The 14,287-nt window shown below is 36.5% G+C and overlaps 1 protein-coding gene across 1 annotated transcript; it reads left to right on the top strand.

The window, feature by feature from the left end:
- The first annotated feature begins 11,381 nt into the window (after positions 1-11,381).
- LOC103438943 (probable transcription factor At5g61620) lies at positions 11,382-13,851 on the top strand. Its single transcript, XM_008377490.4, has 4 exons — positions 11,382-11,806; positions 12,177-12,391; positions 12,664-12,903; positions 13,322-13,851. The coding sequence occupies exons 1-4, from the start codon at positions 11,515-11,517 to the stop codon at positions 13,622-13,624; spliced, it is 1,050 nt and encodes a 349-aa protein (XP_008375712.2). The 5' UTR covers positions 11,382-11,514; the 3' UTR covers positions 13,625-13,851.
- The last annotated feature ends 436 nt before the right edge of the window (positions 13,852-14,287 follow it).

The following is a 14,287-nucleotide window of genomic DNA, read 5'->3' as shown; positions in this document are numbered from 1 at the left end:
TCACCAAAATCATGCAGCACAAATCTCAGCCATGTAGCTTGAGTGGTGGCTTCTGAAGCACTCATATACTCGGCTTCAGCAGTTGAGAGTGCAACACTCTGTTGCTTTACAGAAGCCCAAGAAAATGCACCACTGCCAAAACTGAAAGCATACCCTGATGTGGACTTCATGTCATCTTCATCTCCACTCCAATCACTGTCACAAAATCCTATGAGTAGAGCTGCATTTCCCTTTTCATACTTAATTCCATAGTCAACAGTTCCTTGCACATATCTGAGGATCCTCCTTGCAGTGCCAAGATGTTTAATGGAAGGACAGTGCATGTACCTGGCAAGTACACATGCTGAGTACAAGATATCAGGCCTTGTTGCAGTTAAGTATAGAAGGCTGCCAACAATTTTCCTATACAATTCTTCATCTGCAGCTTCACTCCCATCACCTTTCCTTAGCTTATCCGTGGGAGGTAAAGGTATTGAGACAGACTTGCAGCTCTTTAAACCAAATCTGTCCAGTAAACTCAGTGCATACTTTTTCTGGTGAATAAAGATACTCCCTTCTTGTTGGATTACTCCAATTCCAAGAAAATGATGCAATAAGCCTAAGTCGGACATCTCATACTTGTTCATCATATCACATTTGAAATCTTCAATCATTTCTAAACAGCTTCCAGTATAAACTATGTCATCCACATATATAGAGACAATCAGAGTTCCCTGTCCATACACATGTTTCACATATAAGGTGGCCTCACTTGGACTCTTGTTAAATCCACTCTGCAGCAAATGAGTATCAATATTGCTGTACCAAGCTCTGGGAGCTTGTTTTAGACCGTACAAGGCCTTTTTTAACTTATATACTTTGTGTTCTTCTCCCTTGACAATATACCCATCTGGCTGATCTGTATACACTTCCTCTTCAAGGATCCCATTCAGGAAAGCAGACTTTACATCTAACTGATACAGTTTCCACCCTTTCTGTGCTGCCAAAGCAATAAGTGTTCTTATAGTGTCCAATCTAGCCACAGGTGCAAACGTCTCATTAAAATCAATTCCGGGCTTTTGAGTGTACCCTTTGGCAACTAATCTTGCCTTGTGTTTTTGTACAGTGCCATCCAAATTCAATTTGGTTTTGAAGATCCATTTTACCCCAACAATTGGTTTGTCACTTGGCCTATCAACCAATCTCCAAGTGTCATTCTTCTCAATCATAGTAATCTCCTCATCCATTGCTTTCTTCCAAGCTTCATCTTGAGAAGCTTCAATGTAGTTCTCAGGTTCAATGACACTGAGTCTACACTGAGCAAATACTTCATTCAGATCTCTCCACTTCTTTGGTGTGTTGTCATAAGTTTCTGTGAGTGGAATTTCACTCTCCATATTCACAGTGTTAGGAGCATCATTGTGTACACTGGAAACAAACTCACTTCTTGTATTTGGGCAAGATAAACCAGAGGAACTAATATTAGTTTCTTCACACACACCATTTTCTATCTCAGTTATGCTTATACCCTCATTATCTTCTGAGAAAGGTACTGAGAAATGCACAGTTTCCATATTCTCCCAATTAAGAGCAGCATCTTCATCAAAAATAACACTCCTTGAGACAATGATCTTGTTGTGTTTCAAATCATACACCATGTAACCCTTTTCTCTTGTCCCATATCCAACAAATACACCCTTCTGTCCAGTTTCATCCAGTTTCTGTCTTAACTGGGTTGGCACATGAGTGTAGCAAACAGAACCAAAAATTCTCAAGTGTTTTACCCCTGGTTTTCTACCACAGAATTCTTCAAAAGGAGTCTTGTTCTCTAGTGCTTTGGTAGGACACCTGTTAAGCAAGTAGACAGCAGTGTGAACTGCTTCACCCCAGAACTTGAGTGGTAATTTTTTTTCATAGAGCATGGTTCTTGCCATCTCAACTATGGTACGATTCTTCCTCTCAGCAATACCATTTTGCTGGGGAGAATAAGCAACAGTGAGTTGCTTTTCAATACCAACATCTTCACAAAATTTTTCAAATTCTAGAGATGTGTACTCTCCTCCTCTGTCACTTCTGATTTTTTTCAGTTTGTAACCAGTTTGTAATTCAGTCATGGCCTTGAACATTTTAAAAATTCTGAATACCTCAGATTTGCACTTCAGAAAATAGACCCAACACATTCTGGACTTGTCATCTATGAAGGTGAGAAAATACTTGCTACCTCCAAGTGTCTCACTCATGGGTCCACACACATCTGTGTGTACAAGTTCTAAAGGCAACTTTGCTCTCCATTTCTGTTCTTTGCTAAAAGCCTCTCTGTGAGCCTTTCCAGTAGCACACCCTTCACATACCTGATTGTACTCCTTTAGATATGGCAGACCATACACCATACTCCTTTCTTGTAGCATTCTCAGGCTGTCATAGTTTAGGTGCCCAAATCTTCTGTGCCATTTCCATGTGTTACCTTCAGTGGTAGCAATATTTGCTACAATATGATCCACATGATTAAACATTAGCGGAAAGCATCTATTTCCCTTCATTTTCACAGTGGCTATATGATCTTGCAGTTCACGATCTCCAAATATGCAGGCCATGAAATCACCAAACAACAACCAATAGCCATGTTCAACCATTTGTCCTACACTGAGAAGGTTTTCATCCAAACCAGGTACAATCATTACTTCTGGTATGAACCGAGTGCCTCTTTTGGTCTCCACAATCAGTGTGCCTTTGCCAACTGAGTCAACCAATTCCCCTGTGCCCATTTTCACCTTACACCTTATACTTCTGTCAATGTTGATCAGCAATGATTCAGTACTGGTCATGTGGTTACTGCAACCACTGTCCAGATACCAAACTCCACTATTTTCTTGCACAGAGGCCTTATGACAGGCATAGAACATCATTGCATTATCTTGAACATGATTCAAATAATTTGCAGTATGATTTTTCTTTGGCTGGTGACAATCTCTCACTACATGCCCAAATCTGTTGCAGTTATGACACTTAGGTTTTCCTTTGAACCAACACTCTCCATGATGAGCCTTATCACAGATCTTGCACTTTTGTTTAACACCCTCAGTGATCTCACCTTGTCTCTCAGGTTGTCGAGTGTTGTTTTCCCACTTCCTAGACATAGACTTCCAATTCTTCTTTCCCTTACTGTGATTTCCCTGTGTGAGTGGCCTATTCTGTGCTTTAGGTACAAGACCCATAGTGGAGAAAGCATGCTCTGTGCTTGTAATTTCATCAACATGTCTACTCAATCTGAGTTCATAACTCTTAAGAGATCCTACCACTTCTTGCACAGTCACAGTATTCAAATCAGAAGTTCTTTCAATCACAACACAGATTGGATCATATTTACTGGACAAACTAATCAAAACCTTTTGAACTTCTCTTTGATGAGTGAGGTTCTCACCATAAGATTTCATTTGATTAATTAATTCAAATAGTCTAGTAAGATAGACAGATAGAGATTCATTCTCCTTCATTCTCATATACTCAAATTCACGACGTAAACTTTGAAGTTTAACGGATCTTGCCTGTTCATCGCCGCGAAACTCCTCCTGGAGTAGATCCCAGGCACCCTTTGAGGTCTCTTGATTCACGATTCGAGGGAAGATCTCCTTCGAGACAGCACTCTGAATAATGCCCAGTGCCTTAGCATCTTTCATGAGCTGATCTTCCATGTGTGCGTCCAACTCGTCATCATCTCCTTCATCATCATCCGATGAGGATGAATCTTCCTCGTCTTTCTCCTTCTTTGTTTTCTTCTTTTCTCCTTTCTTCTTCGATTCTGGAATAGCAATCCCTTTGTCAACCAATTTCCATATCCCATACGATTTGAAAATGGTGACCATTCTCACTTTCCAGAACTCGAACTCCGTTCCATCAAAAACAGGAGCTCGTAAATCACTGCTTCCAGATCCAGCCATTTAGCTTGAGTCGGAATGAAATTGAGAGATTTCACGTTGGATTCTCTCACACAGTTTCACAGAATTCAACGCCCAGTCCGAAATCGAACCTAGGCTCTGGATACCATGTTGGAATTCCTGTTATGCAGTGATGTATTTAGAAATGTGTATAAGAAGAAGAGGTTTTAGAGAGAAAATGAAAAGACAGAGAGTGTTCTCAAAATATCTCCGATAGAGCCAAAAATGCTCTCTGCATATATTCCTTCAGAACCTCAACATTTACATGACACTAGGGAGAGGGAAGCTACGTGAGCCTATGAGCTCATCATACCATCCATTACAAGACCCTATGAGATCTTGACACATGCTTACATCTGAGCCTAGCACAATATTATCTAATCTCAGCCCTTGATCACAAACTGATTTATTTACACATGCTAAAGTAAGGAAAATACAGTTTAGACCTTAATCAACTAACAAGTTAGTCGGTATTAACGGGCGTTAATATGTTGAAGTGAAAAATTAATTCGGGAGTGGATTGCACAGATTGCATTTGCTTGGAGGTTGATACTCCAAGAGTGCGACAGTTGTTGGCGGAAACTCAGCAGCTCCCGCCAGGTGTTGAAGGTTTTTTCCGTCGTAATAAAGTCGGATTTCCAATTATACCCTTCATTGTGGGGTTGTGGAATAGACCTAGGTTTGTGTCCATGGAGTTGACGGGCGTAAAATATTGTTACTGTTTGGTAAATGGCAATTTCTGCTTGGCGACCCCCATGTGTAGGTGATAAGAGGATGGCTTGTAAGGCGTCGAAACTTGGACATGGAGGCTGTGGGGCAGGTGTTGAGGGTTTGGACTCAAGTTCTTGGGGTTGTTTCAGTGTCTCTGCCCTGAATTCTGCGGGCGTTACTTGCTTTACTGCAGAGATCTGGTAATTAAAGGACAAATCAGTCAAACTAACTCGTCTTGACTGGTTGCACTTGCACTGAGATTGCTCCTGCAGCTTGGCATCGAACCCACCATCCCCAGTCCAGCCCTAGAGAAAAAAACAGGGACGAAAAAGTAACTATCAACAAGTTAAAACATTATATATAATATGGATAATGGAACAGACTGAATTTATGAACTTAAATAAGAGATGGATTACATGTGAACCTAATTAATGACTTGTCCTTTGTTGAATGGCTCAAAGAATGTTGTCAAACAAATGATTTGATCACAAACAACAGTTAATATATGTACTACTTACCGTATTAATAAAGTACATTTTTATTAACACTTCAAAAAAATTATCATGTATTTCTCCCTTATGAGTATAAGAGAGAAAATATATATGGAGTACATGATGTTTTTGGAGTACCAATAACAACTCCTTAAATAAATAGGGATGGACGTCGGTCGATGACTTTGAGATGGAGTAAGGGCTTCGTTCTGATAAATCCGCTAACTATGGATTTGATGTCGGAAATAGACTGATTTTGTATCACCATTCTATTTGAATTACCAAAAGCAATCCTTCCTTAATATGGATTCAAACATTCATGAGCTTGATGTGAGTGATAGAATTTCTGGATCTGACTTTAATCATTCTAGCTATATCTAGTAATTGTTGTATTTGGAATGCATTTCTCTAGCTCAAACTGTGACTAAGACCACAACACTATGTGACTTCAAAGCCGTCAATCCACAACTACAACTATACCACGACGCTTGTGAGCCACAGAGCTCCAATTTTCTCCAAATTGTAGTTTTTCAGTGTCGATCAAGGTGGAGGGTGATACACTGTATATTCTTATCGCGCTACTAAAAGGATGGTGAAGAGTTTGGTTATGAAATGGAAGTTGATTGAGGAGGCCGGGAGATTATTACTCAAACCCTAACTGAGCGAGTTTAAATAGCGCCAAGGTGATAATGCCGACAATCGGTTTTTTTGGGATTTCAACCCTAATTTCTTAATCGTGACATCAGTTTGAAAATAATAATTTGAAGTCCGTAAATTCTTTTATCATATCGGAATAAGTTATCATAACTTTAATTTTTCGGAAAAATAATAGCGTTAGTAGGTTAAATAGTTAGTTATTAAGGAAGGAGAGGAATCGGTAAGCGTCATTTATGATCTAAATTATTAGAGAACCCTCTTTGTTGGATAAAGAAAATACAACCTCAATTATACGGTGATGACATTAAACAAGTTGATTGATAAACATAAAACTTTAGGTCGATAATAGTAGTTGCACTCCACTTTCTTTAACACATTCTTTGTACGTGAACCCTTTTAGTTAATTTAGTCAATCCAGCCTATGAAGAGAGAATTAGACAATCATATACAATTGAATCAATTGCATTCCAACGGAGCTGTAAGACAATCATATACAATTGAATCAATTGCATTCCAACCGAGCTGTAAGTGCAAGTAGGGTAATTTTATGACCTAATTAAAGTTGGGGTAACTGAAAGTTGCAATTTTTTGGTCTTTTTAAGAGCTGTAAACAAGTCCGAGTGACTCCCTTGAGATGTCGAAAAAGAAGACTTCCATGATGTCATCTGCTAATACGTTGCATCCTCTCGCCAGCAAATATGCATGGCTTCCGACTGTATCTAGATAGTGAAGCCTACCTTTTTTCCGAGAGGTTTTTTAATGTGTATGAAACACAGGGTGGTGTGTCCAATGTTAGTATACAAGTGATGGAGAGGTTTTTTTTCTCTCTGAATAATAAATTCCGGATGCGGTGGATTGCAATAAAAAGGCAGTTTGGTGGGGTTGTCGTTTTGTCACCAAGAAACGAAAGAAACGCGTACTTGATATAGGCAGAGACAAAAGCAGGGAAGTAAGCATCACGTGCCTGGAAGCCAAAAACCTTTCGTCAATATTTACGTTTCTTTTATTTGTTTATCAACCACGTGTTCTTCTGCATGTATGCGTTTCAGTTTTTTCACTGCATCTCTCTTCTGCTTGAAGGTTCTACGCTTCTCTGCAGACAAACGTTGTCGTTATTTTCTCACCGCCAACGTGGATTGCGAGAGCTGTAGGCTCCACCTCACCCAGAAAAAAGGAAGAGATATTTTAGTTGTACGGAACATTATCGCATACGTCATATATTATTATATAATACTGTTAGGAAGATTAAATTTTAGAAACTAAATAACATGGAAATTAATAATTGGTTTATTACTTAAGCATTAATAAACATAATCATTCATAATAATGACACATTATTTAGTTTGCTAATTTTGTCTATAAATTTAATTCTCTTAGTATTACTATTTGATAAAACATATTTAGAAAATAAAAGGAAAAAAATTTATAGGCAAGTTTTTGATTAATTAGGTTAGTCACCGTCACAGTCGAAGACTCACAGGGCTGTTCTGGACGATCCCTGAAACGCAAGGCCTCCCAGTGACCGTCACGGCCTGAGTTCTAGGCTCTCTCTTCCGATGGAAAAACAAAATTATTTGGTGAACATTGAACATATTAATAATCTTATTTTTCTTGCTTCTAAATAGTACATTGTAAACTTCCATTGTTATCGTTTTGTTTTAATTAAACCTAAAAATCTAAAACTAATATCTTGTTGAACATGCAATTAAATAAAGTTTGGATGATTGTGATATCATTGAGTTTCTCAACGATTTATTCCGCCAAATTAAACTCCTGATGGTATCATCTCAACAAGGATTGGAAATGGGGCATTATTGTTGGGAGAGACCTTTCGGTGTGCCCGAAACAAAGCATGGTACGTCACATGTTATTATACAATTAAATGGACACTTGAAAAACTCTTCAATTATATAATAACATGTAATGTACCGTCCCGTATTTATAGCACACTGAATTTTTTATAGAAAACTTCATTTTAATCCTTGGCAAAGATGACTTTTTTATTAAAACCATGAGTAAGATCAAAATCTAATTTTAGTACCTTGATACATTAATAACCTCATTTATTAATTATATTTTGATTTTTTAATTATTTATCTTTTTCTTTCTAATTTTTAATGTATTAATTTTATTTCATTATAATTTTTATTTTCATTTCATTCATCGTAATATATTTTGTTGTGAACATTTAGATAAACTAATTTATGTTATACAATATATTTCGATGTACTTTATCTTTTTCATTTAGGTATATTAAATTCATTATAATACATTTTGGTACACACATTTCGGTACATACATTTCGATACAAACATTTAGGTACATTAATTCAATATAATACATTTTCGGTACTAACATTTCGGTGCATACATTTCGATACACACATTTAGGTACATTAATTTAATATTAATACATTTCGGTGCATATATTTAGGTACATACATTTTGGTACTAACATTTAGGTACATTAATTGAGTCTTTCAAATTTGAAGAATGTTTAATAAAATTAATAAATTAAAAAACTCTTTTTTGGTCAAAAAATAAATTAAAATTTGTGTATTAATAAATTTAAATATTTAATGGGAGACATTAAATAAAATGCACATTAATTATTTTGAATTAACGACACATTAGGGACTAAAATCAATATTTAATCTAACACCAGGTTTTTTTTTAATTTTAACCTTCTTGAAGGATTAAAGTTCAAAAATCCCAATTTTTTTTCATAGTTTGGTTACTATCTTTTGGACAGAAAATTACTTAATTATGAAAGATATATTTTATTAATTGTCAAGATTTTTTGTTTTTAGTCAACAATAAGATTCAATTCCCAATATTGATATTATAGTAATATATCTTTTAAATACCAGCAAAAGAAAAAAAAAATTCAGTTGCAATTAATATCAGGTTAACTCGATAATCGTTCAAACTGATTAGCAAGCTATTAATCTAAACACACTTTAAAGTGAAATAACTTAAGAGGAAGACGATTTAGATGTCAGCCTAAAATAGTAGCACCATAGAAGTTAAACCTACAAATTTATTTTCAAGGGGTTCATAGCGTTTGGTCATATCATATGTTCAAGTCGATCGGTATATTTAATTGGTGTCTTGTGCGTTTCAGGTTCAAGAGCATTATAACCCTTTCATATACAAATCTCACTTAATTTTGTTGGACGGGAAGAATCTAAGCTCAAGCCTTAAAACACTAATTTTTTGGGCAAACTTAGGGATTTACAACCAAGTTTTTTTAAGGTTTACTGACAATTTAAATCGTGTTATGCCAATTGATAAGGAATTTTCTTATTTCTATGCAAAATTTTATGTTATCATCCTTGCTGTGTAGTTAGCTCACGTGCTGGATTGACAAAATTTATGCTTGAAAGTGACTTTTAGTGTGACATGTTACTTTGCTTCTAATTTTTTTTCTCCTCCTTGGTTGCTCCATACTCGTTGGAAAAACTGTATTTCTTGTTTGCAACACATGGTTTTTCGTTGCTCCATACATTTTGAGAAATGAATGTAGTTGCTAACAAATTAACCAATTTAGGGTCTCTCCATTCTTCTCTTATTTGACATGCCGCTTCTCCTAGATTTTTCTTTTATGCATACAAATTTATTGGTAATGCCTACAGGTTTATCTGTCATTCTTGATAAATGATTTTCCTTTTTACCCAATCCTTTTGGATTTTCCTTTTTGTTTCTCAGGTTATTCTCTTTCCCCCATTCTTTTATTTTCTTTTTCAAGAGGGATTCCCTTCTTTTTCTTGTATTTTCTTTTTCAAGAAGGGAAATGTTTATATCCTCTCTTTTATTGTATTTTGTATTTCTTGCTTTATGATAAGTAAAATTAATGTCCCCTCTCTAGAAGTATTTTCTTTTTTCATATCAATAAAATTGTATTGCCTAGGTTCTAAAAAAAGATGATAAGTGAATTTTGTATACAAAAGTGCATCACATGGCCTAACCGTGGATTGCCAAGTTATACAGATTGATAAAATCATATATTTGAATAAAATTGTGGGATGTGATATCCACACACCCCATTTTACTTTTTCACACACCTTTTTAATTTTTGGCCGTCGGATCGGATGAATTGAAGAAGATCAACGGACATAAATTATCAAGGATGTGTGAGAAGTAAAATGGGATGTGTGAATAACACACCCCTAAAATTGTAAATGACAAGGTAGAATTAACAAAACTGAAAATATATATTCGTAGAATATTTTTTTTTCTTCGAACAAACACTGTTTGTTCCAAGAATAAAAACTAAAGACACATGCAACTCAAACCATAACACTTTTTCCTTTTAAATATATTTGGCTTTTTAGCCAAAATGGTCCCTGAGATTTTTATAACATATAACTTTGATCACTGAGATTTAAAATCAATAGGAGTGGTCCCTGAGATTATCCACCATCCATTATTTTAGTCATTCCATTAAAAAACTTTGTTAAGTGGTCCTTCAACTTTTTAATGAAATAACAAAATGATGGATGGTGAACAATCTCATGGACCAAAGTTATGTGTTATGCAAATCTCAGGGACCAAAATTATATGTTATGCAAATCTTAGAGACCAAGTTATGTGTTATACCCTCAACTTAACGGAGTTTTTTAACGGAAAGACCAAAATAATGGATGGTAGACAATCTTAAGGACCACTTCTATTAATTTTAAATCTCAGAGACCATTTTGACTAAAAATGCATATCATTTATATTATCTGTCTAATTTCTTTTTAACTACAGAACTGACTCTTATTATGTGTTTTATGTTATCTGTAAGTCATTTTCTTGGCGTCCAAGTAACAAATGGCCAGCTTTATATAATTAAGCAAGCTTATCGCTTGAATCTAAATAACTAGAATGATAAGCAGATAACCACATTTGAGCAAGCTTTACCACGCCTCCTTTTTTGTTGATCAGATTTACCGCACTGCCTTTTATTACATATAAACGGACATGATTGCTTGTAAGTTGAAGTTTAATCAAATATCAACAAATCCTGACCGTCCAATTGTAATCTCTGAGTCCCAACAACATACGGAAACAGGTAGCTTTTTACCTCGCTCTAGAATTTCACAGGGTGGACTCGAGTTAAAATCCAGATTAGCTGTTAATATTTATCTCCCAAATTAGTTAACCTAAATCAACAAAAAAAGCTGTACAAGTTATTTCTTCTTTTTTCTTCTTCTCTTTTTCTCCTTTATTTTTGGGTAAAAGGATAAAATTAGCAGCAAGGACCAGGGACGCGCACCGACTTTCCAGAGAGGCACAGACAATCGCGTAAGACCAGCTTCACATAGGACTGGGAGTGCACTTCCACGTGCCAGTTACCCATTAAAGTAAAAAAATCAACCAATTTCAAACCATAAATCCAACGGCTTAGGTTATAGTTCACCGGCCACTGAAACAATCCTAACCCTTGATTCAACTTTCACATCTATGTTTTCGTAGTTTTTGTAGGGAAAATTAGTAAAGGGATTAAGTGAGCTTAGTGGTGAAGGAAAAAGTAAAATTACGTGTGTTTGATTGTTATAGACTTATTATAGAAAAGGAAACCAAAAGCCCCATAAATACTCGTAGACCTTCCTTTGCACGTAAGAGAGAAAAACTAATATTCTTTTTTCTTTTCACCCAAAACAAATCAATATCTAAGCAATCAAATCCATCATCTTCTTTGTTATTTTTTTCTAGAAGATTTGTGGATTGATCTCCACGAGAAAAGTGTTACAAATTATGGTGAAGGAATCGGCACGAAAGTGTTCGCATTGTGGTCACAATGGCCACAACTCGAGGACGTGCAACCACAGCCATGTAAATAAAGGGGTTTGCTTGAAGCTTTTCGGCGTGAACATTTTGGAAAACCAGGAGGATTCTATGAAGAAGAGTTACAGCATGGGGAATCTGCATACAGACGGCAACGGAGACCACAACAACAACGCTGTTGGGGCAGATAACGATGCCGGCTACCTCTCCGATGGCCTCATTCATAACAAGCGACACAAGGCCGCCCATGAGAGAAGAAAAGGTCTATTTTTGTTGTTGACAATTTCATCAATTCCAACTGATTTTATGTGTCTAAGTTTTCTGTTTGCTCTTTGATTTAATTGCCTTCTGTGATGTTAAAGGAATGCATGTGTGACTGCATTGTTCTTCATTGGCGTTTTTCTTCTTTGTATTACATTGATTGTTTGTATACGTATATCTTCTTTAATGGCATCTCCAAAATTACCCTCCTTTTTTTTTTCTGGAGACCTAGTTTAGGTTAAATCAGTTGGCCAAGACAGTATGCCTGCTAGTTTTGCACTCAAGTTCAAATTCCTTTTATGTAAGTTAGCGTAATTGCATCTAGATTCTTCAGGTTTGGTTTTGACTGAATTTGAAATGAATATTTTCAGGGAGGCCATGGACTGAGGAAGAGCATAGAGTATTTCTAGCTGGTTTGAAGAAGCTTGGGAAAGGTGATTGGAGAGGAATAGCAAGAAACTTTGTGACCACAAGAACCCCAACCCAGGTTGCTAGTCATGCACAGAAGTATTTCCTCAGGCAGGCTACAAATGATAAGAGGAAACGCAGATCAAGCCTCTTTGACATGCACTTTAAAGAACTCTCTGTAATTCTCTCTCTCTCCCACTTCAAACAAGTACTGTACAGTTTCCGAGAAAATACGCATTGCACGGATAGAACATTTTATGAATTTCTATCAGAAGTAAAATTGAGATGGCACTGTTTAACAATAGAGAAGCACTAAACCCTAATTAACTTATATACGTCTTTTGATTAAAAGGTTGTGACCGGTCCTGTTTATGCAAATTTCTTTGACAACATGGTAGAGGCAGTTCTTATTAATTCACAACAATGACTGGATTTTGATGGGATTTCCAGGATCAGGGTCCTCAAGATTCCTCAATTACACCTACAAAGTCAGCTGCTGAAACTTCACCACAGGCTAGCAGCTCTAGAACTAGGCAACTGAAAATCAATACAGGCAATAACTCGCCATCGCCTAGCAACGTTCCAACTCAGATTCTTGACAGATTCCCACATCTGTGCTTGGATAGCCTCCCAGCTCCTCCATTGTCTCCAATTTGCACTCTTCCAAATTACCCTGCCATGCCATTTATGGTAAGAACCCTTTTGCCTTTTTCCCATGATTATATGCGAACCTAGTTTTGAGTGTTACTCTATCAGTGTAATCCCCGTGACAACTGTTATTGTTAGCGAGAAATACTTCAAGAACCGCACAATAGAAAGAACAAAAATCACTCACCTATTAATTGTTAATGTTAGGTGCAATAGTCGGTTGCAATTACAGTTTGATCCATGAGTTTGTTTCTTTAAAATGATCTTTTAAAGTACTTTTTCACCATGAAATGAAGTTTTCTTACAATATTACAAGACTATATATTTGAAACTACTCTAACCTATGAGAAGGAGAATTAGAACAAATGTGAAGTGAAATGTGTTTGTTTCCATTTGAAGTTAATTTTTCTAAAACAAAGTGCCAAACTTACGGATGATGATTTTGCTCATGTTTGAACAGATGGGAATTCCTGGAAATGTCTCATACGCCCCAATGATGCACTTTTACAGACCAAATTACCACCACATGATAAAAAACCATGGTAACTCTCCAACTAGTGCTCCTGTAATATCTCACCCTTCTGGAATCCCATCATCACCTAGGTCCCTCCCAAGCAGTCCATCCATGGCAGCCGGCCGGATCAGCAGCATGACGTCAGCAGCTGAGAAAGATGCTTTAGAGCTTAAAATTGGGCAGCCTCAGCCCTCTCAGGGGGCAAACTTGTCTCCTTCTTCTTCTTCTGGTGCCATCAGAGTCACATAGAAAATTACTTTTTTTACATCTTTTAATTTTTTAATTTTCTAACAATTTTGATTCACAACAAGCTTAAGATAGAAGAAGAATTACGAGAATAATGAATTACGTTGATTCAGTCGAATCACTCATGGAGGGAGGTGTACAATTGTAAAATGCGGAAAGGGTTTTTATGAGTCCCACTTTTTTATACCATGTTTATGATGAAATGAAATGCCTTCATTGGAATTTGGATCTCTCCAAACCTTACTGTCCGAAGCCCAAGGGTCAGGAAATCCGGATCTTTGATTTGTGTTGAAGAGAAATCGTAGCCCCTGTTTGTGTGAGGTGGACCATCAAATTGAGTTAATCGGAACCGTCAGATTCGATTTGAGTGGTCAAATTGTCTGGTCCTTGAGATCCGGACTATGAGATTCGAAAAGGACCTGTGTCCCCTTCATCGCATTAAGTCAGTCATAATTCTGCAGAATTTATATTGTTTGGAGCAATTTTGGCCAAACGAATTTTATTTTATTTTTTGCAACTTTTCCTTCTCAACTCAGATGACATGAACTTAAATAAGATAATGGTTCTTAGTTTAGGGCACTGACTTTTAGTTTGGGGTGTAAGTTTTTTCATGATATGAATAGATCATTATTTAAGTTCAAATACTGAGATATTATCCCGGCAAAA

The sequence above is a fragment of the Malus domestica genome, chromosome 01 (genome assembly GCF_042453785.1).
Source record: "Malus domestica chromosome 01, GDT2T_hap1".
Classification (NCBI taxonomy): domain Eukaryota; kingdom Viridiplantae; phylum Streptophyta; class Magnoliopsida; order Rosales; family Rosaceae; genus Malus; species Malus domestica.
Note: the sequence above shows the minus strand (reverse complement) of the source record. Positions and strands in the feature narration are given on the sequence as shown.